A 24488-nucleotide genomic window follows, 5' to 3' on the forward strand; every position below is an offset into this window, starting at 1 on the left:
AACTGAGGCCTCATTAATGTCCTTCAAAAGCAAATCAAACGTTCAGAGACAATACTGTTAACTTCTGTGTTGTATTTTTTTTAATGGCTATAACTACTCGTGTGGAGGTAGATGTCAGATATGGACTCCTCCTTTAGTTTAAAAGTCAGGGTAAGGTTAGTCATTGAAGAAGAGCCGACAAATGAATGGATAGAAGAACATATTTATTAAGATGACAGTCAATACAGAAACCAATCTGTCAAAAGTCCTTAACATAGACACTTTTAAAAATACAAAATATACATTTATGTATCTCATGAACAACTTTATTAGAGTCCATCACCTCCACCGTACAAATCCAATGTTAGAGGTCTCGGCTCCTGCAGGTTTGACCACATACAGTCCATGCTTCATGAGTCCATTTGTATCTGAATGGAACTATAAGTACATTGGTCAAGACGGAGCATTCACTGGATCGTTTTCATGCAGCATTGTCCATGTTTGGCATGACATAAAACAATAAAAGCATAAAACAGGGCAAGCTTAAAAAAAGGTTTCATCTTTGAACCATCTTCAGTAGTTTCATGCTTATTATTTCATCCAACCAGAAAGTAAGTGGGAGAACTTTAGTGCCACATTGTGCTTCTTCATTTTCATCCCAGCTTTAAACAAAGAGTTCAAAAGAACTGTAAAATATTCAAACAGGAGCGCAGACAAAAGTAAGCAACCAGGCTGGAGCCAGGATATTAAAGATAATGAGGTCAGGATCTTTTTGTCCTCTGACAGCAAACATTGTTGAAGTTTTCCTTTGGTTCATAACAGTCATCATTGTTGGGATAAATGTAAAATTTATTATGGCTAGAAACTACTTTTTTGGCTGGAAAGAATTCAAATTTAAATTCAAATTCAAATAAAAGATACTTCACTAGCTTTAAAACATGTAAGGCCTGTTTTTAATGGTAAAATCTTTTCCAAAAATCAAAATACTCAGGCCTTTGTGTTTTCAGTCGTGGCTACGGACAGGAGATTTAACCTCTGATGCCTTGTTTAGGGCTATCTTGAGATCAAAATTAAGGGTGAGTCTAGTATCTTTAAATCCTAGACATATTTGTTTTTCTAAATTTGGAAGTATTTCTGGCTGAAGCAATCAACTGGAGCAATTCATAAACAGTTTTGTCATCGACTGGTACAATTTAACGACTGACTCAGAAAACAAGAAAGAATATAAAAATAATTCTAATATCAAACATACAAGAAGTGCTCTTTCACAACACAAATGGACTAAATCAAGGCCAGGTTCTTGTAAACTCAGGGTTCTTTAAAGCTGATGTTCACTCTGTTAAGTTTTTTTTTATGGGGCAAACTGGATTGAAACATTTACGTGACTTGATTTCCATTCAAATAAAATTTGAAAACATAATAAAAAATTACAGTTTCCATAACTTTATATTACAATATTGTTATAAACCCAGCTATTATACATTCTTGGCAGTTGGGTCTCCTGTCCGCTGAATGAGGGCTGACAAGAATGACTCTGATTGGCTCTCGCCCTCCTCCAAAAACAAGGTGTTAAACAATGACAGCACCACACAGAAGGCTGGTTTGATAAAATAAGAGGTACAGAGGTCTGCTGCTGATGCTGGAGGAGGGAGAGAGAGATAAACGGGGATGATTAACGTGAAACTGATGAGCAAGAAAAAAAACAACTCTTGAATATGCTGGTCGGCTGATTAAACAAGAAATTGGAAGAAATTTTATTTGAACTAAAAATAAAAACAACCTTTATCCTGAGCTCCTGCCTGCTGTGGAGTCAAGAGCTGAAACAGGCTGAGGAGGAAGGCAACTGAATGATATGAAGCACCTTTCAGAAGACTCCTGAGAGTCAGCATACCGAGTTAAACATGATACATACATCATGACACGACAGACCTGCTTGAACTGCTCCTGTGTGAGTTCAAAGTAGCATGCTGGCACATTCTTCCATTGGACAGATGTGAAATATACAGTGTGTGAATAAAAAAAAGTTTTATAATCTATTTTTATCATTTTTACAGCAGGTCTGACCTCCACTTGGCCCCAGAGGGGACGTCTGTTGCTAAGTACAGTAAAGTAGAAAGAAATTATGTGTCCCATGTTAACACAGTGAAGATAAAAATGTGTGTGAACAAAAGAAAAAATTTAAAAAAAGGCTCTAGAGAAAGTTCATTACATTATTGTGGAGGTAGTGTCACTCTTAATCAACTGAATTCAAGTTTCATGTGGAGCCGCAAAGAGTCCAATATTTAAAAAAAACACAAGAGAGAAATACAATACTACAAATACGTTAATACGGCAGAAAGTCCATATTGATATTTTTTAAAAGCCCTATTTGGAAAGTCAATGACTTTTTTATTTTGTCAAGTAATTTTTATTATATTTATTATATCATACTTTCACTTTTTCATGATTTCAGTGTCGCCAAAGTCTGTTCTCAAACTTTGCCAGCTAGCCCGATAAAGGTGCACCACTGAAACAAGAAACCTGAAATCAAATCATCATCCTGCTCATTATTTCACATTTTCTTGTTAATACGTTGTATCTTATATAATGTATTCCTTTAATAGTCTTTGTCTGTTGAATATTGAATATTGGACACTTTGGTGCTCCACAGTTTGCCCTTTTCCCCTTGAACTACAACAGACTAAGCCTGTGTTGAATTAAATGAGCGCTGGACTGATTAAAATCATTTGATGTATGGATAAAAGTGGGTAAAATCAAAATAAAGTTCATATAAGATCCTCTGAACATGAAGAGCTGCATGTTTGGATGTGAAACTGAGGCATGAACAGCTTCAAAAACATTCCCCTTGCTGTTAAGAGTGAAACCAGATGATTAAAGTGTGTGTGATGGAGATGAATACTTTGGAGTTCTCTCTTTGATCATAAACAGACTCAGAGTTTCAGCCCCATCAGTGACATTCAGGCGCTCCACTCTGTGGCTGCAGTGCTGTTGGCTCAAAGTGTTCGTACCCTGCTTCACCAGAGCTGACAAAACCACTCCTCGCCTCTTCAAACATCAGAATGGAGAGTTCATCCCCAGCTTGGTCTCAAACTGCAGCTTCTGTCTCTTCTGGTAGCGAACTCGCACTCTGAAACAGACAGAGGAGAAATAATCAGAGCCCAAGATCCAGATGAGGAAACAATCTGCTCAGCAAGAGAGAAAATCTAAGACTGATCTGATCACCAAATAATCTCCTGTAATCCACTATGGTGCCAGCAGCTTTGCTCTCAAGATAAAGCTTAATCTGAATCAGCATAAGGGCCAAGAACATGCTGACATACAAAGAAGTAACTTGTTTTTTATTTGCTCTGCTTCTTTAAATTGCTTCAGCTGGCTGCAGAAAAACTGGGTGCAAAAATTACTTTCTGCAAGTCTGTTCAACAATCTCAGTTAAAGCTGCATTTTATAGTGCTTCTATAGATTTTTGTGCACAAATCTGTAACAATAATGCCCAGGTTTAAAGCTTCAGGGACTGTCCATTTAAGATCTATCCTCTCTGCAGTATTCCTCTTTTATTTTAAAGAATCACTTCCTCATTACAACCCTGCCCAAGCCTGGTTTCGTACCGTATTTCATGCAGCTTTACCACCTCATTGATGACCACAACCAGCAGCGGGGACACAGAGACCAGAAGCCAGGCCAGCATGGGAATATCTCTCAGGTTAAAGGTGAGGAGGCTGTCCCCGTCACGCCACAGCTGGTAATCCACGGTGGCCTGAACTACCTGGGTGAGCAGACTGGAGCAGAAACAAGGGTGAGGTTTAAAAAAGGAGGAGAGTACAGTTACAGAAACTTTGCAACTATGAGGGAGGATTTGAAGGACTTACACTACAGGTACAGTGAGACACCACCAGGTGTTGCTGAAGGGACTCTTCCTCCACAGGGGCTGGGAGCGGTGCACGTAGCTGAGAGAGATCACCACTGAGAGCGAAAGATACAGAGAATGCAGAGATCAACATATAATAAAAATTAAACAGAGTTTGATCATTTTATCTTCTGTCAGAGTGATTCATCACCTGTGTGTAAGGCGAGGAACGCTGCCATCACCTTCTGAGTGAGCAGCAGGCCATTGGACAGCTCCGTAAACCACCGAGGAGCATTTTCTGAAGAGCTGCAGAAGAAAAAAGGATGAAAAAATGAATCAGATAAATAAAATCTGAGTCTTTTCCATTAAAGTGTTAGAGGAAGAGCTTTCTGACCTCTCTGTGAGAATATGAAGGCAGGTAGCAGTGCTGTTGTCAGGGAGGGTTATATTGCTGCTCCTGAGGCAGACCTCCTGCAGAGTGAAGCCAAAGGCTAACAGATAGGCACACACCGTCAGACCGAACTTCAACAGGAAACAGCCGAGGAAGTAGTTCTGGGTCTGGAGAAGGAGGCAGATAGATTTAACCTCTGGTGCCATGTTTGGTGCCGTCTATTACAGTCCAATATAACTGCTTTATTATGTTATGATTGAATCTCCTCTGGATGAGTTAAATATTTCTGATCACAAAGTAACACACCTTTCTTGGGATTGAATCGAGGTTCTTCCCTGTGGCGACAGACATGACTGTACTCTCTGGTTGTTTCCCCAGAAGTGAGACGCTGTCAGAACAACACAAAGAGGAAATAAGTATTTGAGTAAACTGAACCCCTTACTGTGTGTGTGTACATGTTTGTGTGAGTGTTTACCTCAGAAGTGGGCAGCTGAAGCAAGACAGCCACAGGATGTCAGTGGTGTTCAAAGGAGGAGGGAGCTGAGCAAGACAGGCTAAAAACTGCAGACAGAAACGACAGCATCAACATCATTAATTTTCCAGAGAAACATCTTAACGTCATGATAATATCCAGCATAAACCTCCACATGTTGTGAGGTTTCTCCCCTCTCACCTGGATGATGACCAGGCTGAGCTGACACTGCAGCAGGAACAGGAAGCACTTGCGGATGCCGTAGGTTGTGTGTCGAGCCTGACGGAGAATCACTCATTAAAAGTGTGAACTCCCGTTGACTTGATGTGTGTGTAATTGTGTGTGTTAGAGTGTCTGACCTGCTCTATGAGTTTGACCATGCTGACGCTCTCTCCTTGGTGGAAGGTGACAGAACAGCCCAGACTGTTGAGCTGACCGGAGAGTCTGAGAGGAGTCAGACCTTCGACGTCACCGTTGAATCCTCCGGTAGCGTAGCCGAACGTCTCCCACGAACACTGAGACGGGTATAGAGGGTCCAGAGCAATGCTGAGGAGGGAGGATGCTCCAAGTTAGAGACAACAGATCAAGATGGAAATGATGCTGAGAATGAGTGGCAGGGTTTTAAACATCCCTACAAGAGAAAAAGTGTGGAAAGATTTGTGATTTGAATGTTTACCTGACATCACTTTGCAGAAACAGGCGGCTGTTGCGGAAATTGGCGGCGCTTCCCAGACAGCACGTCACCTCCCTGTTCTCTTGCATGATCTTCATCATCTCACACATGGCTGAGGAAGATATTTAACATCACTACAGAGCAAACACTGAGTTTATGAAGGACTGAGAAGGATAACTTCATTAAATAAACTCCACTGTTTAAAGAAAAATGTGACTCACTGTCAGGGGTGCAGTCAGTGAAGAGCGGCACCAACAGAGGCACATTATCAATGTTCTTCAGATGAGGACGAACCTGGTGGATACCACGAGGTAGTTTGGCCTGAGGGGGAGAACAAACAAAAATAAAAAGAGTCTGAAATGAAGAAAAGACTCCTTAAAGTGATACTCAGGGATGGAACAAGTTGGGTCCTATCAAAAGGTTTAGGGCAGAAATTACCCCTACAGCAGTGTTTTTGTGCAGCAGAAGCCCAGAGCGCTCGCACCAAACACCCCCTCCCTGCTCCTCTGCTGGTTTCCTCTGCACTCAGACGGGGCCATTTTTTACTTGACCAAAAACACAAATAAACAAACTCCCACTGAAAAAATCTGATATCGGTCTGCATTCACGCTTTATTTAGAGAATTTTCAGTGCGTGACTTTCACACAAAAACACTGCTAAATAAGGCTCTAGTTCTCATCGTGTCTCCTCGTCCTGGCAGACTACCTGGGTTTGTTTATATCTGGCACGCCGTGCGCGGACTGATACACTAAACGGCGAGAGCCTCGTAGCCAGCTGTGGCTCTGCAGCGGAGGTAGCGCCGTTTTACGACACCATTGAGAACTAGAGCCTTATTTAGCGGTGTTTTTGTGTGAAAGTAACGCGCTGAAAATTCTATAAATAAAGCATAAATGCAGACCAATATCAGTTTTTTTCTGTGGGAGTTTTTTTATTTGTGTTTTTGGTCAAGTAAAAAATGGCCCCGTCTGAGTGCAGAGGGAACCGGCTGACGAGCAGGGAGGGGGTGTTTGGGCTTCTGCTGCACAAAAAAACTGCTGTAGGGGTAATTTCTGCCCTAAACCTTGTGATAGGACCCAACTTGTTCCATCCCGGAGTATCACTTTAAGCTGGAGCAGATGATTAGTTGTACTGGCTGTATTAGTTACCCTGTTGCAGTCCTCCAGAAAGCTGGGCACGTCGCTGTCTGTGGGATGGAAACTGGCCAGGTCAGAGTGAGCTTCCTCCTCTGGCAGCAGAGGACCTTCTGCTTCATCCCGAGAATCTGAGTCACATGTTGAAAGAGGTGCTAAAAGTTACAAATTTAAGGAGAAGTTTGATTTACTCCTGCTAAAGCTACACCGAAGGAACTTTATACAGATGAGAGGATTTCAAAAACAGCTATTAGTTACAATGTTTGGTATGGATCTCTCAGGTCTACCTTGGTTCAGGTCTTCGTGCAGTGAGCCCTGACTGGGGCTGGACGGAGCTCCATCACAAGGACTGTCTCCGTTTGGAGTCAAAGAGATGTGACAGTTCCAGCCTGTCTCTAAACCCATCTTCTCTGCAAAAACCTGCACACAAACCATGAACACAAAAAACTGTTTGTGATCTTTGTTATGGGTCTATTTGTAGTACAATGCACATTAATACCACGTTATTAGCACGGATCATAAATGAGCAGAGTGACTCGAGCCTGAATCCTGCTCTACGCTAAAGCAGCATCAGCTAGAATCAGCTAGAATCAAACAGCAGTATGAGTTTGTTCACCTTGCTGCGGAGTTCATCCTCCATGGAAAAGTAAACAAAGCGGATACAAGCGGTGACCAGGGCGTCGATGAGCCGGACCGTGTCCAGCCTCGCCTGGAACTGGGACGACACCATGCCCATGAAGATCTGCCCGCTGAGAGCCTGGACGCAGTCCTCCCGCTCCACACCCTCACCAATCCCCTCTGGAGAATCAAAAGAAGAAGAGAGGAAAAAAAGAGGAAAAAGAGGAAGAAATGTCTTTGAGTTTGATGAATATGATCTTAAGAGTGATTATTTTAAATATGCTAAACAGTTTTTCTTTGATAGGAGAGTTTATGATTGCCAGTAACAAGAAACACCAGAAAGAGCCTTTAAAATATAAATCTCATACCGTCAGAGCTCCAGCTGTTCCTGCAGGAGTTCTGTTTGATTGGGGTTGTGGAGGGCAGCTCCACTCCAGAGAAGAGGCAGGGACCAGGAGCCAGCTCCACACACTTCCCATTCAGCTGGCTGGACAGCGACACCTGCATGGGTTTATAGGCGAAGGCGGAGCAGTAACCTGACAGACAGGCTCGCTGGTAGAAATCCAGAACCTTCTTTCTGCAAACAGACAAGGAAATTAACATTTACAACAGGAAAATAGATCAATGAGTAAGGATGGAACTGCAGAGGGAAGGTTTTCACACCGGTCTGAGCCTGAGAGAGGGTAAATGTCTGTTCCATCCCAGAAATCTGTGCAGGCCTCCAGGATGAGATCAGCTGAGCCATGAGACAGCATCTGGACGTTATCTGTGAGAGAGACAGCAGCATTAAAACCCAAACAAAAACTTAGAGCCGACACATTTCAATAAAGCAGAGTTCAAGATTCAACGTACTGGAAGAGGAGTCTCGTACGAAGAGGGAGATGAGGTGGGAGAGAGGAGGCTGGCGTTTGGTGAAATAATGAAGGCGGCGAGACGTGAACTCCTTAGTTTTCTCTCCAGTGGGCAGCTGGTAGAGAGCCAGGTGGTTTTCCTGTTTGAACAGCTCCCTCGCACCAGGTGTAAACCCTGAGACAAGCAGAAAAATAAAAACAAAGTTTAGCACTAATAGACATCAACAAGTTGTTTTTCTGAAATAAGTGTAACACAAGTCTTTGGTAGACAAACTTACCAATGAGTCTGGAGAGCTCACAGAGCCCCCAGGGGACATAGACGGGCAGCACGGTGCCGTGGCTCTCCTGCAGAGCCAGGTTGGACAGGTGGTCGGAGAAGCGGCAGAGCTGCTGGGTGACGCTGGCGTTACAAAGGTTCAGCATGATATTGAGGCCCAGCGGCTTTAGAGACGGTAGGTGACACTGCCAGGTGAGGTCATCGAACTGGATGCTGGCCGGGTTCTGCTGGTCCTGAGACAGACTCAGCATCTCCAGATGGTAATCACACACAAAGTCCTCGGCCTCCGCCTCAGGGCAGCCCAGAGCAAAGTCCTGCAGAGGAAGGACAGCAGTGTTGTCAAACTTCAGAATAATTCATGAATTCACAAGTTTAGGTTGCGGTTATTACCTGAGCAGGGTCGTCCTCGCCTCCCTCGGTGTCCCGGCTGAAGCTCACGTTGGATCCAGAGTGGTGCTTGGTGCGTGTGTGAGCTGGCTGGGAGGAGCGAACATGACGGAGGTTATCTGAGGAGTGAGTGATGTCATGTGATGTCTCACTTGGCTCTGGACCCTCTGCGAGCTGGATGGAGGACTCTGCAGGGAGACAGAGTAGAGCCTCCCCCTCCTGGGCCTAAACAGTGGACAGCATCAGTTAATCTAAGGATTTTTCTTTTTATCTCATTTCAAGAGAATACATAAGATCTGCATGAGTTATGTTCTGGATTCCTAATCCCAAAGTAAAAATATCTACTCTGCTGGAGTAAAACTAACACCACAGACCTCATCCCGGTCGTCATCCGTCTCCATCCTGCAGTAGGAGTTGATGGACAGGTCGTCTCTGAGGTCGTCCTGGCTGTTGTGGGGTGGCTCCACCCGTCCACTGAAGAACAGCACGGTCTCTGGACTTGGGTTTGGCCACGACAAGATGCCCTGCTTGTCCACACAACACAGCACCTACATGCACACACATGCAGGACGCCATCAGGCCATCAAACATTCTTTAGTGATCTAATGAACGTCTTCCTTTTCTCTACTGCTTACTGCGTACTCACAGTAACAGATCCCAGAGTGTGTAAAAGGCTGGAGGTGTAGCAGAGTGTCTGAGACTCTCCCTTCAGGATGCCCACTAGGTGTCGCCACACACAGCGTAGCATCTCCTGCACACGTGCACAGCACACACAGAACACACAGGATACTTCAGGTGATTTTGTATTATTGTTATTACTTTCATGCAAAAAATAGAGGCAAAGGTTACATTTCTAACTTGGAAAATTCAAATTTTTTGATTGAAACAGAAAAAGTCTGAATTATCTTTGATTGTGACTAAGAAGACAGGAAAAGAGGATGAAGCGTCTACGCTAGGCAAGGAAGAGAAGCCAAGAGCAAGCTGCAGCACCGTATAAGCCCTCTAAACTTTTTTCAGTGACCTCCCTTTCCTTGCCTCCTCTTTCGTTTCATCAATCACCGCTTCAAACTTTCAGGTAGTCTGACTCAGCACGAACGGAAGAATAACTTCTCCCCCATAAAGTGTGTGCTGATTAAGAGATGATCTACTCAGACTAAAATCATGATTTTAAACCAGACTGTCAACATGATATTTCTACAGTAAAGATCTGCTTTTGAAACAGGTGTGAATGTGGTCTGAGAAGTTTGTAGCAATCCTCTTGAGGCTTCGTATTTATAGACCAGATAAACTTGACCAGAGCAATGAGGAATGAGAAGAGGCATGTGGACGCAAACCTTCAAGGAGCTAGATCTGCTGACTGGGAAGCTGTGTGACGCGCTGCTCAGTTTGACTTTTTTCTTACCTTTAGACTGGTCAATTAATTGTAATTTAGTTTCTTAAGTAAAGATCTGGAAAAACATCTTTCGTATAACTGCAAAAATAGAAATAAATCTTTAATTTTACATCTGGAATTACTTTTATAAGTGTCTCCATCCATTCAAATGCCACATCTTGAAAATACTAATATTCGTGTCCTGTTTGGTTTAAGATTTACCTGGAACTGCAAATAACAGCATGAAAAATACATCCAAATATTAAAATTGAAGCACTTCTATCATGCATAAAGTTACAACAGGAATTCATAGAGGGCATTGTGGAAGCATGTGATGCAAAAGCTAAATTAAGACCGACAAAGATTTTGCAATGATCACATTTGTGCCAATCCCAAGCACCCAAGAGTTTTGCATCTTTTAACAAACTTATAATTAATTAATTTGAAAAGTCTTATTTGAATCAGGTCAAAGTATTTCTGTTTAACTCAAAAAGAAGATAAAGATAAAGAAAAAGAGCAAGAGGAAAAAATCTGATTTGAGTAACAGCACAGGGCTTATTGAGGCTGATTTCCATCATGCAGAGCAGGCAGACAAGCAGAAGTGGGAGGTCAGGCACAGGTCGAGTGAAAGTCCCTCTCAGGATCAAGTGTTGGCTTCGTTTAATATTTCATGTGAATCAATCCAGAGACAAAATGATGCTTTCAGAAAGACAAATGAAAGTATTCTTTCTTTTTCTTCTTCCAGTGCTTCAGCCTGACGTCAATGAGAACAATGATCGATTTGAGAGGTCGTGGGAACGGAATTCAAATCATGAAGAGAGGAAATGATCAGATGAAGAGATTACAAATCAAAGACTGGAGGCTGACATCCAGATATGCTGGGTCAAGACATGTGGACTGAAAATCCAGGGATGAAAGGTGATAAAAAGCAAAGGAGAGAAACAAACATGTCGTGCAGGATGAATAAAAAACACAAAGCAGTAAAAAAGAGCTGGCATGACGGCAATAAAAGAGAAAAAATTGAGGTTCAGATTTGCTTGACTTAAAAAAAATATCTGAAAATTTTTTTCACTGATGAGGATGAAGAAAATCAGAGATGTGCTGGAGAATTAAAGATGGCGATGGGAGGGTGGCGGTAGCTGTGCACAAGAGGTTCCAGAGAGGGAGTTGCAGAGGAGGGCGCAGACAGCTAGCGAGTGAAAACAGACGGGTTCAGGTGGATTCGGGAGCCAAGCGAGTGGAAGAGGGGGAGAAAGAGAGGGAGGAGGGGGGAGGGAGACAGCGAGAGGTTATACCTGGGAGGAAACCACTTCGGTGTAGCTGCTTAGAGTGTCCTCAGAGAACTTAGCAAGCTGGGGTAAGAGAAGAGTCTAGTTAAAACACAGAGGGAGGCCCTGGCTGTGTCTCCTCTGCGTGTGCGTGTGCATGTGTGTGTGTGTGTGTTGGGATTAGAATGGTGCACAACAGTCAAAAATATTGCTTATACAATTTTTTTCATTTTCATTTGTTTCTTGGCTTTTGGGCAAAACTAAATTTTTTTGTTTATTACCTCCGCAAAGGAGGTTATGGTTTTGGTAGAGTTTGTCTGTCTCTTTGTTTGTATGTTTACTTGTTTGGGATAAGGTAGAAGTGATTAAATTTTGGAGGTGATCCGGATCACCGTCTGGATCCTGGATTTTTTAAAGGATTCTTTTTCATTGTGAGATAGGGCCGTTTTCACCATATGTGTAAATAACTTCATGATAAATGGTCGGATTGCTTTGCAAAACAATACAAGACGAGGTCACCATAATTTCTGACAGATATAAAAGTACGATCCAGATCCTGGCAATATTCTAGATACTAAGATCTGGAATATGAAATATGTACTGGGTTATCATAATTTTCAACACTGTCAGGTAACAAATTATGGTACCAAATTGTAGCAGACAGTCTGCTGAAAGGGAAGGGAGTATAACATAGCTTTTCTAGTCTTCTAATGCATCAAATATCTCAAATATTTATTTATTACATCTTAAAAGAGTTAAGTGAAGAGCTTGTTCTAACCTCATTAACATTTTCACACAAAAGCATTCATTTTATTGGTAATTAAAGGCTATCAGTCTAACCCCAAATTGTGCATGTGTGTGTGCATGTGTGTGTACATGTGTGTAGATGTTAGTAAACAAAAACACAATCCTCTATCGTAGTAGCTAAAGCTGTCCTTAGTGCACATCATAAAGTCAGAGCTGCATTTCTTTCAGTACGTGTTGTTATCTGTCTCACCAGACCAGCTGGAGACGCTCGGCTGAACTCAGCAAGGACTCGGGCCTCTCCGAACGCGTTCAGCAGCACCCACATAACAGGGAAGAGCAGGGGCAGGATGGGAAGAACGCCCATCACCTGGAAAACATAACAAAACTAAGTGACAGGGATATGACTTTTACTCTACTCTGAGTTAATGACACAGCTCTTAAAGCTTGTACCTGGAGCTGAAAGAAATTGTAGCAGGCAGGTGTGAGGCTGGGAGCATCACAAAAATAGCGAACAGTGTTCACAAGTAGGAACGCCACCTGAGGAGAGAGGTCACAGATGTGAGTGAGGCAATGAGGGCACACGTCACATTGGAGGTCATTTTTCAGAATGCTTACCAGGACGATGGGGCAGACGAGTTTGGTGATAACGGACTGAACTGTGAACCTCTCGTTATCCAGAACCGTGATCGGTCGAGACAACGCCGTCTCCAGACTGTTCCTGTTCAGAAAATGAGAAAAAACATCATCGTTGACGTCCATGAAAAGTCAGACAAACATTAACTGATCATTTCAGAGTTCCTCACCTGACTGTGTCCAGTACTGGAGTCCGGACCACTCTGAAGAGTCGGTGCTGCTGGGGGCTCTGGGGTCCTCTCTTGTCAGTGGCTCGAGGAGATGGAGGAGGTGAGAATGGGGGGAATAAATCACCTGGTTCCAACACAATGTGCTCATCATCCTGAGGAGAGCAGAGAGGGATGGGGATAGTAATAATTTAAAATGTATAGATGCTGAAAGTTAAAGCAGAGCTGAGACAGCTGCAGTGGAGTGAAGCTGCAGGACAGCTGTGAATGTAATCAGAAAACGCTGAAGATAATTCCACAGCAGATAAAAAAGTGACTGAATGTCTCATTTCTAACAGCACAGTAAACAGAAAAAATCATTGTCTGAATAAAAAATAATTGTACTGAAACGGTAAGTGGAGAAACTCTTCATGAGCACCTGTAAGCGACCTCCATGGACTCATCTTATCAGAGCTCTGGAGTAACAATAAGACTAAAAATGAGGAATTTATGTGTGCAACACCTAGTGTGTTGTTCATCATCGAGAAATAGATTTATACACTATTTGCACTCTTTGCACAACATTTGGCTCCAGTAATCCATGAACTGTGTCCTTTCCATATATTTCCATCCATATCAGAGTAAATTCAGGCTCTGCCCACACAATGAAGCCTGTCTGTTACATAATGAGCAAACGTCAGACAAAGACTATCGACTGCTGCAGACTTCAGTTTATCACAGCACTGTTTTACAGAGGAAGACAGCAGCCATCATCCTAACAATACCCATTAAACCTTGAAACTATTTGGCAAAAGAATTTGATCCCACTCCTTTAGTGATGTGTAGCTCCAGGTGCATTACTGATATATGCTTGAAAATACAGTTACGGTCCACAGACTGACCTTGATGCCTCTGAGGGAAGCAAACGCCTCTTGTCCAGGTCTCAAAGCGATGATGTCTCCCTCCACAAGCAGACTGACAGGCAGGTTCACCATCTGAGAGTCTCGATAAGTCCAGTGCAGAGACCACGACGGGGACGTGGGTGTGTACAGATCGGGGTACAAAGACGGAGACCACCGTGCTTCACCCACACACCCCGTCAGGTAGTCTGCAGAGGGCAAGAAGGGTTAAAGACAAAACCATTTAATTATGGAGGAGTTTTTATGAGTCACAGAGTGAGTTAGCATAAAATGTGTCTCCCTGTGTGATTTGCATCTTTTTGCAGGTTTGCTTTGATTTTAAGCGGTGTGATTTCTCAGGTTATGTAACTTTTTTTTGGTGCTAATACTGTTTAAATGAATCGTGAGTTTGATAAGCTGACGGAAAAACAGAGCAGCAAGTGGCTTCATCCAAGTTTCATTACAGAGGCTGTATTAATTATCATATGGAAGAGAATCTCAGAAGGTAAACAACATAATTTCAGCATCTATATTTATTTCCAGTGATGAGTCAACAAGTGTGACTCACCACTGAGCTGGGTGATGATTGCCTTGAGGCGGTGCTCCATCTCACTCCTCTTCAGCCTCTCCTGACGTCCGACCAGCAGCAGATTCAGAACAAAGAGGAGCAGGAGGGCCACAGCGTTCATCAGCTCGATACCAGAGCTGTGGAGGAGAGGAGGAAATCATGAATTAAGTCAGAGAGCAAACACTGTGTTTCAGTCAGAATGAGGGAGAGGATTTAGAACCAATGCAGAGAAAAGAGAGAAATACTAACAAACGATGAGCAGCAGGAACATGAACAGCTGGTGTTTGTGCAGCTTCATGGTTAATTATGATTTCTCACTTCCGCTCAACAAGTGGACAAGCAGCCAAAGATTTTCTCTTTTTGGATCCAGAATTTAAAGGGGGAGCTTGGTATTTGAATCTGGGTTGTATAAGGTACACAGGACTGTGAAGCCAGAAGATTTAGAGCGCCCTCTGCTGACTGGTGAACAAAGTTTTTAGCGGTCAAATTCGAGTCTAAAGAGGTTGAAAACCTATTAGTGCACTCAATTACTCTAAGTGATGTTACAACCATCAGTCCTGTTTCTCATGCGTTCGCTCTGCACGCCTGACTTCATCCATCAGGGTTCAGTGCTCCAGCTTCAGAGCACAGATTACGATTGGGTTGATAATGCATGAATTGCATATTACAGTATATTTAGGACTCCTCTCATGCAAAGCCTCCATGTTTCTGAATAAATATGTATCGACTTGTTGCAAAAACAGCGTGATGGATGTTCTGGATCAGGAGGCTTCACCTACCTGCCCCTTGGCTGACTGCCATGGCAACAAAAGAGTCCCAGCACCACCAGCATCGTGAGGGCAGCTCCTGGCCAATGGAGACAGGAGTGTCGGTTGCCATGGTAAAGAAAGCTGTTTACCCACTGCTCCTGTGAAGAGACGAGAAACACCGAGGCGTAATCAAAACAATACGCAGAGAGTTATGTAAGAGCTGCGACACGTGACGCGTTTATTTAAAGAACGATCAGCGAGCCGCGCTGCTATTAGAGGATGGATCAAGGCTGAGCAGAACATGCAGCTCTGCGTGAAAGAGTGTGTGAGAGGATCAAACATCCTCACGATGAAAATGATGAAGAAAATCTCTAATTTTGCTCTTCCTCTATTTGACACTTCATTTGGGACAGGCTTGTACCAGAAATGTATCAGGGATGCAACACATCAGGGTACAACACCGTGATTGACACCTCTGTTGACCAATGAGGCCCCGGGACAGTCATATGAATGTGTACCTGTGCAGAGGATCGTCTGCGTGCAGTCCTCTGGTGCTGCTCCAGCAGGCCGCTGAGCTGGTCCCGCAGCTTGGCCAGAGCCTGACCAGTGGACAGGCCCAGAACCACAGCATTCTCCTCCTGAAACAACACAAACAACAATCAGGTCAAATTCCTGTTACATCATACATAAACCACAGGGTCGTAACATTTCTTTTTACATGAATGCATGTGTGCATTAATACTTTGTATTCATCTCATTTCTCAAATCAACTTCAAATACTTTAAATAATGTCTAACATTGCAGTTTTAAGTCTTTAAAGAAAAATCTAGAAGCTGTTTACAGTTATATTCAAAGGGCCTAACTGGTTAATATAATAGTCCATCACTGTATTCATACTGTCAAAAACTTAAAACATCAATCTGAGCCTGATCACACTTTGATCAGTCACATTAGCATTGATGATTACATAACAAGGCAGAAATTACAGCCCATTTGGCGGCAGACAATCAACTGAAACAACTCCAAAAGTTTCTGCATGCCTGAGTAGTGAGGACCATAAAATATGGGCAGGAATTAGCCTTTAAACAAGGAAGCTGCTTTCTGTGAAAGAGAGTTGTTCATGAAAGAGGAAGGGGAAACACAGCTGTATCTAACACTGATGGGAAAGTAACCTTTCCCACTCTCCATGTCACTATTCAGAAGTCTGTAAAGGCCTACACATACACAAATATGAAAACACACACACACACACACACACACACACACATGTACACACAGGATTCAGCTTTCGAGCTCTACCCACACAGCCGATCTATAAATATCTTTCCCAGAGAAACAAAGTCTCAACAAAAATCCTCCAGAGACTGAACGCATGCAGAGATACGAGGAGTCTATACAGCCGGAGGAGAGTGGGCTAGACTCTTAACCTGCAGGATTAACCTCAGGTGACCTCAAGAAGCTGCACAGTAACATAGAAAGACTACTACTGACAGAAAGAGCTGAAGAGAATGAGCATACGAGAGAGAAAGGAGACACTTACATTACTCTTCTTCCTGAAGCAGATCCCTTCTCTCATCCTCAGCACCATGATGACCCTGCTCTGCTCAGCTTCTCTGAAATCTCTATCCCCACTGCTGATGGAGCACTACATTTTAGAAACGCACTCCAAGATGTGAATGAATCCTCACAGAATGGGAGAGCCGGCTCATGTCTACAGGCAGCAGAGAGCTCGAGATGCTGCAAAACCTCACCCAAAAATTTCCCTCGTCACTGGGCTGCAGACAACACAGCCCAGCGTCAGCGTGCGCTGCCAGCTGGACTTCAATTCAAACACACAGAGTCTGGCTGCCTCTCTGGCACCGCTCGAGCTTCATTCAGTTCAACAGGGCTCAGCAGCTGGCTCAGACACTAAGCAACAAAAACCCAGAATACAGAGAGGACGGGGGGCAGTGAAAAAGGCTCTTTGATGAGAGGGACAATGCCAACCTGGACTGAATAAACCTGGTGGACTATGGTGCACTCCTGCTAGCTTAGCTTAGCATGTTTTGCAATGATGGCGGGATGCAGAAAATGGTATGAAAGGGATCAGCAGGAAGAGATGACAGTCGGGTAATAACGTCAGTGTATGAAAAGACACAAAAAACTGGGAAAGCTTTCAGTGAAAAGTCTTTGGAATGTTTCCCATCATTTTGTTGTTTATGTTTCACAAAAGCAGCTAAAACAGGTTACATAACGTGCAATATCGCTGTCAGAAAGTGTGTTCCTCCTGCATTTGCTCTCCATACAGACCATTTTTCCTGCCAACACTTAAGTCTACTGACACCTGATTGGTTAAATCAACTCTAACTACGCCTACCCCTCAACATTTTCATGTCGAATCTAGGCCTGGGACGATTGTCAATAAATCAATTAATCGTTCAATAAATAAGATGAACTCGATAATTTCGCCAGCCTCAATATATCGCCACGTGCATGCGTGTTTGTTTTTGTAGTTTGGGATGAAGCTGTTAAGGCTGATGAAGCCTCATGGAAGAGAGAAGAAACGCCTTCACAAACTTTTAACAGTCCAGTTGCCTCAGTTAGGAGCATTTAGAATAACTCTGAGCTGGATGAGTAAGAATTTATATGGACACAGAGAGTGTAGTTTGCTATATCAGAAAATAAATTCTGTGTTTTAACTCAGTTTTTTATTCAACTGCAATTTTTGACTGAGAGCCCAATTTACTTAAGAGATGTCCCAGTCTGATATTAATATCGGATATCGGTCCGATATCAGCAAAAAAAGAAATATTGGTATCGTATCGTATCGGAATGCATCTAAAATCTCCGATATAAGCACCCCGATATAAGTAGTCCATTCCAGACCCTGCTCCTGCTGTTTTTATTAGATTTACTTAGGTTATTTTCTGGGTCTTCTAATTTATTATTAATTTTATTCAATTACTAGTATATTCTTATGTTTAATGTTAAAAATTTTGTTACCCATTGGTTAATAATAAATGGGTCAGTTTTTCCTCATACCTACTGTTACTGACTACTGTTCTTTGTTTGAATAATATCACTTAATCAAGCCTTTTCTAACATGACAGACATACTACAGAATAAGTAATAAAAGTATGCATGTTTAATGCTGATATCGTATCGGATTAATATCGGTATCAGCCAGTACTCAAAGCTGCAGTATCGGTATCATATCGGACGTGAAAATGTAATATAGGGACATCCCTAATTTACTTTTACTGTTTGTTTTTTGGATACTGGAAAGTTATACATATTCCATTTACATTAGTAAAAAATACTCATGAGAAATAAAAGTTTATTGTACTTGAAAGGGTGTATTGCATTATTATGAGATATATTTTTTATAATAGTGGTTAATTTAGTCTCAAAATAGTGTTGTCAATAATATCGTTTATCGTCAACAATAGTGGGACATTATATCGTACAGCAAAAACTTGTCACAGGCCCAGGCCAAGTAGAATCTGCAAAGTTGTCCACTTCAGGGAGATCTGCCGCGTTCACAGAGCAGCAGAGAAAAGATCTCCCCTTTCTCAAAGACATGTGGGGCGTTCACATCTCCTCAAAAAGAGGCCGGCCCCATGGCTCTGATTGTACTCAGTTATGAGTTAATGATTACATAAGAGCTCACAGCACACAGGTGGGAACAGTGAGATAGAAAGAAAGAAAGCCTTCCTTTAAACCTCTTGAGCAACGGGTCACTGATGGTAACATTTCCACTCCTACAAGTGTAAGCTGTGCCAGGTTGTGAAATGCCTCTCCTCCACGTCTATCTTTAACTGGAGAGGTTTGAACTTTTGACCCTTTAGAAGAAGTGAAATGAGTCAGAGTTTGAGGACAATGAGGGAAATGTGAATGATAAAAACGTGCTGTGTTTCCCTGAGAACAAGACAACAAAAATGCATCTTTTCAACCAGAATTTGATGGTGTTAACTCCATATTTTGTCTGATTTCTCTCTGAAACTCTTTCCAGGACGTATAGCAGCATAACTGAACAGTCCCCCCAGGATGGACTAATCTCAGGGGCCCATTCTGCTCAGTAAACAACTTTCCACCTGAGGGACGTTTAGGTAGTGATAGCAAATGCTGAACTAAGCAGCAAACCTCACCTGCTTCTTATCCAGCTGCTCCATGACAACCACAGCCTCTCCTCATGCTCTGCTCCTTAACCAGCCAACGACGCCCAGCAGAGCCCGCTCGCCGCAGCTCTGCAAAGTCCAAACCAGGTCAGCTCACACCTGAGGCCCCCGGCTGGATCCCTCTCAGCCCGCTGCCCACAGGTCAGACTCGGACGGAGGAAGATGGAGAAGGCAGGCGGGTGCAGCCTTGGTCCCCCGCCTGGCAACACCTCCTGCCCCGCCTTCTCTGCCAGTGTGACAGGAGGCACGCCCACACCTGCAGGGACCAGCGCGGAGAAGCACGGAGCTGGAGGTGTGAATGGTCACCAGTGGCTCAGGTGTGGATCCTCTTCACAGCGTTCATGCAGAGGTCTGTGGAGAGATGACAGGTTACATAAATCAATCAGAGAGCAATTGGAGCGACTTCTTCATCGACCTACATCACATTATTCAATAACAATTGAGGGCAGGTTCAAAGAATAAAGGATGTTAGATGATATGAGGGATGATGAGGGTAAAAACCTCTAAATTTAGTAAGAAACCAGAGACACAGATCACAAATGAAGAAACGCTACAATATCACTACAAACGTCCATGATACATGGAAAATTTGCCGTGTGATTACACTGTTCAGTGCAGGATATGAACTTTAACCAGAGTTTCTACATATTTCACAGCTCCATAGATCTAAAGCCCTCACATGTTAGCAAAACAGCTCTATTGAAAAGCAGACCCAGGCCCCGACTCTACTGACACCAGGCTCACCACTCACTCTGACCACATAAGCAGCTTCCTTTGGCACCAAAAACCACTGAACCCCAGAGTCAGCAGTCTCCATTTGCAAAGAGTTGACAGCGTTCAGGCAAACAGAGGAGACAACAACCAGACCAACTGAAGGGTGAGAGGGTGCACGACTGCAGAGTGAGAGTGTTCCAGTAAGATTAAACCCAGAAAGCAGCCAGAAGGTGTGTGGGGAAAGCAAACAGGGGAAAGAAAGATAGGAGAAGAGAAATCTGACCTCCTCTTCAACAACAGCACAAACTCTGAAATGAACTCAGAAGATGAGTCATGCATTTTTAAAAGCTGGGTCAAATTTCCAAAATATTGGAGGGGTCCAGATTTCTAAAAGGGGCCTACAAGCCTGAACTGTTAAAAATCAGACAGTTTGCAATTTGTTTTTCCTTAACCCTTAACACATTGGCACCAGGGGTGGGAGAAAAATGTTGCATCATAGAATCAGGATTTTTTAGGTTAAGAATTTTAAATCTGGATTTTTTTTTGTTCAAATTTTTTTTTTGAAATGTAAGTCCTTCATTTTGATCTTTTTTGAAGTAGAAAAAAGTTGAGATGTCTAATCCCCTGAATAAATCTTAAAAACTGACTCATATGTGATGTTCATTTTTTGGGGAAATATGGCTCCTGATATAGTCTGGACTCATCACCATCGTTCAACTTTTTCGCATGGTCTGGTGATAAACTTAAAATCACAAAAATCAAAGAATTGCAATTTAAATCAGATCGCAATCCAAAAAATGGTAAAAGAATTGAATCGAGAGAAAGGCATATTATCCGAGCCCCACTGCACACAATACACTCTTGTATATTGTAAGATACATTTTATTTCTAAGTCAGAGTCTGGTGGTTTCAAAGAGAGTGATCTCAGAGGTGTTTCTTAAAAATAAAATGAAGAATGATATAGGAAACTAAAATCAGACTGTTGGGAAGCAGATAAATGAAAAACAGACGTGAAATCATATTGATGCCACACCTGTGCTTGTTTCTCTTGCTCTCAGGTAACAGGGGTGGTCAAAGAGCTCAGGAAATAACCTCCAGCTTTAAGACTCTGTCACTCAGAATCTCCTTAATATAACCTTGGCAGAAGTTTCTGTTTGGGTTGATTACTATCCTTGGTTTACCTGAGAAGCTGTTTCACCATGAAATGTGAGGTGCCAAGCCTTGAAGCATGAACTACTATCCCTGTTTAGATCTGGCATCTACAGTGAGTGAGACACATTTGTGAACAGGTTACGCTACTACGAGAGCGGTAAGCTTAGGGAGTTAATCCTCGTCAGGCGAGCTGAACCACTTTCTCTGGATTTGTTTTCCCACCTAACAGAAGTTAGAATAACACCAGCGCTGCAGCAGGAGACACCAGATGTTAGGAAACTATTTCACTTACACTCTGTCTCTTTTTAGATTCAGATTATAAAATATTTAAAAATGTTGCATCTAGGTGACACTTAAATTAGTTTTCTTTTTGACCAGAACTACTCATTGAAGGAATAAGTAGTCCTGTGAAGGTCTGCACTGAACTTTCAGGCCAGTGGGGTATTCAAAACCCCTGAATTGCTCCACTTGAAGAGCAATCATGTTAGCTGATCCATTCCTAAAAACTGCCTCTGTGTTTTGTTGTAAACTGTATATCCACAGACACAATCATTTGAAAGTCACCATTTTGCAGGGTCACTCTTTAAACAGTAAAACCAGAAGCTGGCAGAGACACATTCACACTATTGGGCTTAAAGAAGACACTATTAAGGAGTCAATCACCAGAAGATCTCGGAAGTTCTACCTCAAAGAAGGAACTTTTCAGGGACTGATTGACTACCCAATAACTTCATTTAGACCCTGGTTCCTGCTGTTGAAAAGCATCATTATTTTAGGTCAGTTCAGCTCCAGATATCTGACAACATCAAACTGACTAAATATTTGACTTCAACTAAAAATAAATAAATAAAAGTGATTTTTCCATCTGACTTTAAAGGTTGGCCAGATAAAAAAAAAAGCTTTTCAAATTTGCAAAACAGTATCTTTCTTTAAACCTCACACAGACACATTCAAATACTGCAGACAACTTTAAGCGGGATTTATCAATGTGGATTATAATGTGCAGACTACCTGAAGCTCTAAGATGGTTATTTCTGGTGTCACAGTTGAAAGTCTGTTGATAGCTTCTCTGATTAGAAAGATAAAACGTAATTACTTGTGTTGCTTTGACGAGAAACCAGCTCATGTCTGATCATATAACAGTTTTTGACTCTGTGACATTTTGCAAGAGCTTAATTTAAAGATATGTCTCAGAATAATATTCATAATCGACGGTATTTCAATAAAATGCTGCCAATCTGTCAATAAATAGCGTTGAGTTGTATCTCAGTATCGCCAAAGTCCTCGACAGTGACAGCGTGAGCAGTCTGTTTCGACATCTCCACAATGACAACATATCGTTATCAGTGACTTTCATGACATATTTTGAACGAGTAATGTTTAAGTATTGACTGTAAATGAGCTAAATGTTGAGTATCTGACATCGCTGCTAACATCAAACGTCCTAGATGTCAAAGGCAGATGCTAACAGAGCAAACCCTTCGACTTAAATACACTTAAATTGATGAAATGTTCACAATAACAGTAAAAGACCTGAATGGTATTAATATTGTACCATCTTACCTTGTTTGATATACAGGTGAATGTGATTTAGATCCTTTTAAAATGATGTTTTCACCCTAATACAGACGAACCTCTGAGCGGACACTGGACCGAAGCAGCCATGTTGTCAGGGAGCAGTCTGCCTGGAAGGAGGGAGGGTCGTGATTGGACGGCGCTAGAGTACTCTGTTCTCTGATTGGCTGATATCAGAGTGGACGGGGTTATACTTGGCAGGTTAAGGTTTTATTTTGAAATAAGAAACCTGAAATCTTTACTCAGAGTGTTCTGATTATTACGTTATAACAGCTAATACGAGAATAGATTTATAATAACAAAATATAAATTATGTATTAAGATCTGGGGCAGAGAAAGTCTATTATGACTGGGGTGTCCAAACCTGGACACTGACTTTAGCAGGGGTGGTACAGCTACTAATAATATCTTTTTAAACATGTCTTATTAAACAAAATGATGCAATGTTCTTTTAATTTCAACTCTAAAAGGTGACTGAATCTATACCTTGTGTCTTAGCTTGGACTGTTGCTCCAGTTATTTCTACTGTTATGATGCTATAATGCACTCTTACCTGGATGTAAACAAGCAGTTTGTAATATTTTGCTTGAGAAAATGGAGTTAAAGCACCAAGCTTACTTTCTAATCACGAAGGTGAGATAATTACTTAATTTTGATTGGCTAAAGCTTCTTTACAACTATTATCGACTGAAAACAAAGTTGATGCCACCATCAAACACGTCATCAAACGTATGAGCTCAGTATGCAGGAAGGTGTTACAGCACATCTAATGATTTCATCTTCAGATTAATATTTGGTGTCATCTTGTTTGTATCTTTGGTTGGTAATAATCAGGATAATGTATTGTGAGTCACTGCTTATTTGTAATAGAATCCTTGCAGACTTAGACAAGATAGTTTCTTCCTTTAGATTGTGCCTCAGCATGAATCTGCAATACAGGAAGACAACGAGGACAAGGTAATCTGAGTCATACTGGCAGTGTCTAACCAGCTCCTTCGCTCTGACAGCGGGAGTTAAAATGTACGGGAGTGAAACCAAAAGAAAACAGACAAAACTAAACAATAACTTCAGAGTGGAAGAATGGGACTGCTGACAGATGACTGATTCATTGTCACTGCAGACAGGAAACTAGAGATAAACAGAAATCCCAACAATGGTATACTAAGAATAACTCCAAACTCCAAAATGACTCCTTATCAGACCGCAAATTCAAGTCTTACAGCACATGACTTAGGTTTAAAGTAAAAGGGATTTGTTCCTGAATGACTATACGACATGGTGCATTTAATAGTTTCAGATAGTTTTTCTGCACCGTGTTAGACTGTAAACAAACAGTCGCTGTTCCTCTCTGACCTTCAGCCTGTGTCACTGCAGACAGTTCTGTGTCAGGAGGATCTGAGGTCAGGTTACCTGTGTGTATAAATCAATACCTGTCATCCCCGGCTGGGCCTGCATGCTCCCAGACTCTGCAAAGATGACTCTTCCTTGTAGTAAAGCTTAAATGTGAGTCCTGATCGCTGGAGCCAATAAAACAAGGGGCTGGGCCAAAAGAGACGGAGCGCAATGCAGCAATTTGTGAAACTCTATGCCCTGCACAGTGTTCTACTGAGAGATAAACGATGGCAAACCACACCTTGTTTTTCTTGAATTGAAGTCCCCATAAATTCCACAAGATATAAAAAATACTTATAACAATATGATGGAATTAAAGTCAGAAAATCCTTGCGCCTGCACATTAGAGATATACTATGGAAATGCAGAATACCCTCTCTTTGACACAAACCATCTCCTGTGGTGTGGTAAATTCATTTCTTTAATGTGTATACATTATTCACTTATACAACATGAAATTAATATTATTCACAAAGTTAAGAACGATTAAAATC

General features: G+C 42.1%; 1 protein-coding gene across 3 annotated transcripts; it reads right to left on the minus strand.

The window, feature by feature from the left end:
• Positions 1-190: 190 nt before the first annotated feature.
• On the minus strand, positions 191-22726 carry tmem94 (transmembrane protein 94). Of its 3 annotated transcripts, XM_074662932.1 has the most exons (32): positions 22591-22726; positions 19132-19512; positions 15523-15642; positions 15035-15162; positions 14256-14392; positions 13691-13896; positions 12813-12964; positions 12625-12727; positions 12460-12546; positions 12260-12376; positions 11290-11346; positions 9269-9373; positions 8997-9170; positions 8626-8847; positions 8237-8549; positions 7960-8133; positions 7771-7873; positions 7476-7684; positions 7106-7287; positions 6777-6909; positions 6505-6620; positions 5581-5680; positions 5363-5471; positions 5046-5232; positions 4888-4965; positions 4690-4775; positions 4521-4602; positions 4218-4381; positions 4035-4129; positions 3846-3939; positions 3585-3755; positions 191-3106 (listed from the first exon to the last, which is right to left on the minus strand). In XM_074662932.1, exons 2-32 carry the CDS (start codon positions 19153-19155, stop codon positions 3034-3036), a joined length of 4101 nt encoding a protein of 1366 aa, XP_074519033.1. In that variant the 5' UTR covers positions 19156-19512; positions 22591-22726; the 3' UTR covers positions 191-3033. The 3 variants fall into 3 exon arrangements, with proteins under 3 accessions (XP_074519033.1, XP_074519032.1, XP_074519034.1); XM_074662931.1 differs by lacking the exons at positions 19132-19512; positions 22591-22726 and adding an exon at positions 16545-16774; XM_074662933.1 differs by lacking the exons at positions 11290-11346; positions 19132-19512; positions 22591-22726 and adding an exon at positions 16545-16774.
• Between the last annotated feature and the right edge of the window lie 1762 nt (positions 22727-24488).

This window comes from Halichoeres trimaculatus, unplaced genomic scaffold, assembly GCF_033239565.1.
Source record: "Halichoeres trimaculatus isolate MK-OKI-2021-1 unplaced genomic scaffold, fHalTri1.1 fHalTri1_scaffold_23, whole genome shotgun sequence".
Classification (NCBI taxonomy): Eukaryota; Metazoa; Chordata; class Actinopteri; order Labriformes; family Labridae; genus Halichoeres; species Halichoeres trimaculatus.

Coding starts and splice junctions, on each gene's coding strand:
- tmem94 (XM_074662931.1), bottom strand. CDS start 16,592: ATGGTGCTGAGGATGAGAGAAGGGATCTGCTTCAGGAAGAAGAGTAAT. Junction 7,874..7,959: donor CGTACGAGACTCCTCTTCCA/GTACGTTGAATC, acceptor TCTCTCTCACAG/ATAACGTCCAGATGCTGTCT. Junction 4,130..4,217: donor CTTCATATTCTCACAGAGAG/GTCAGAAAGCTC, acceptor TTTCTTCTGCAG/CTCTTCAGAAAATGCTCCTC.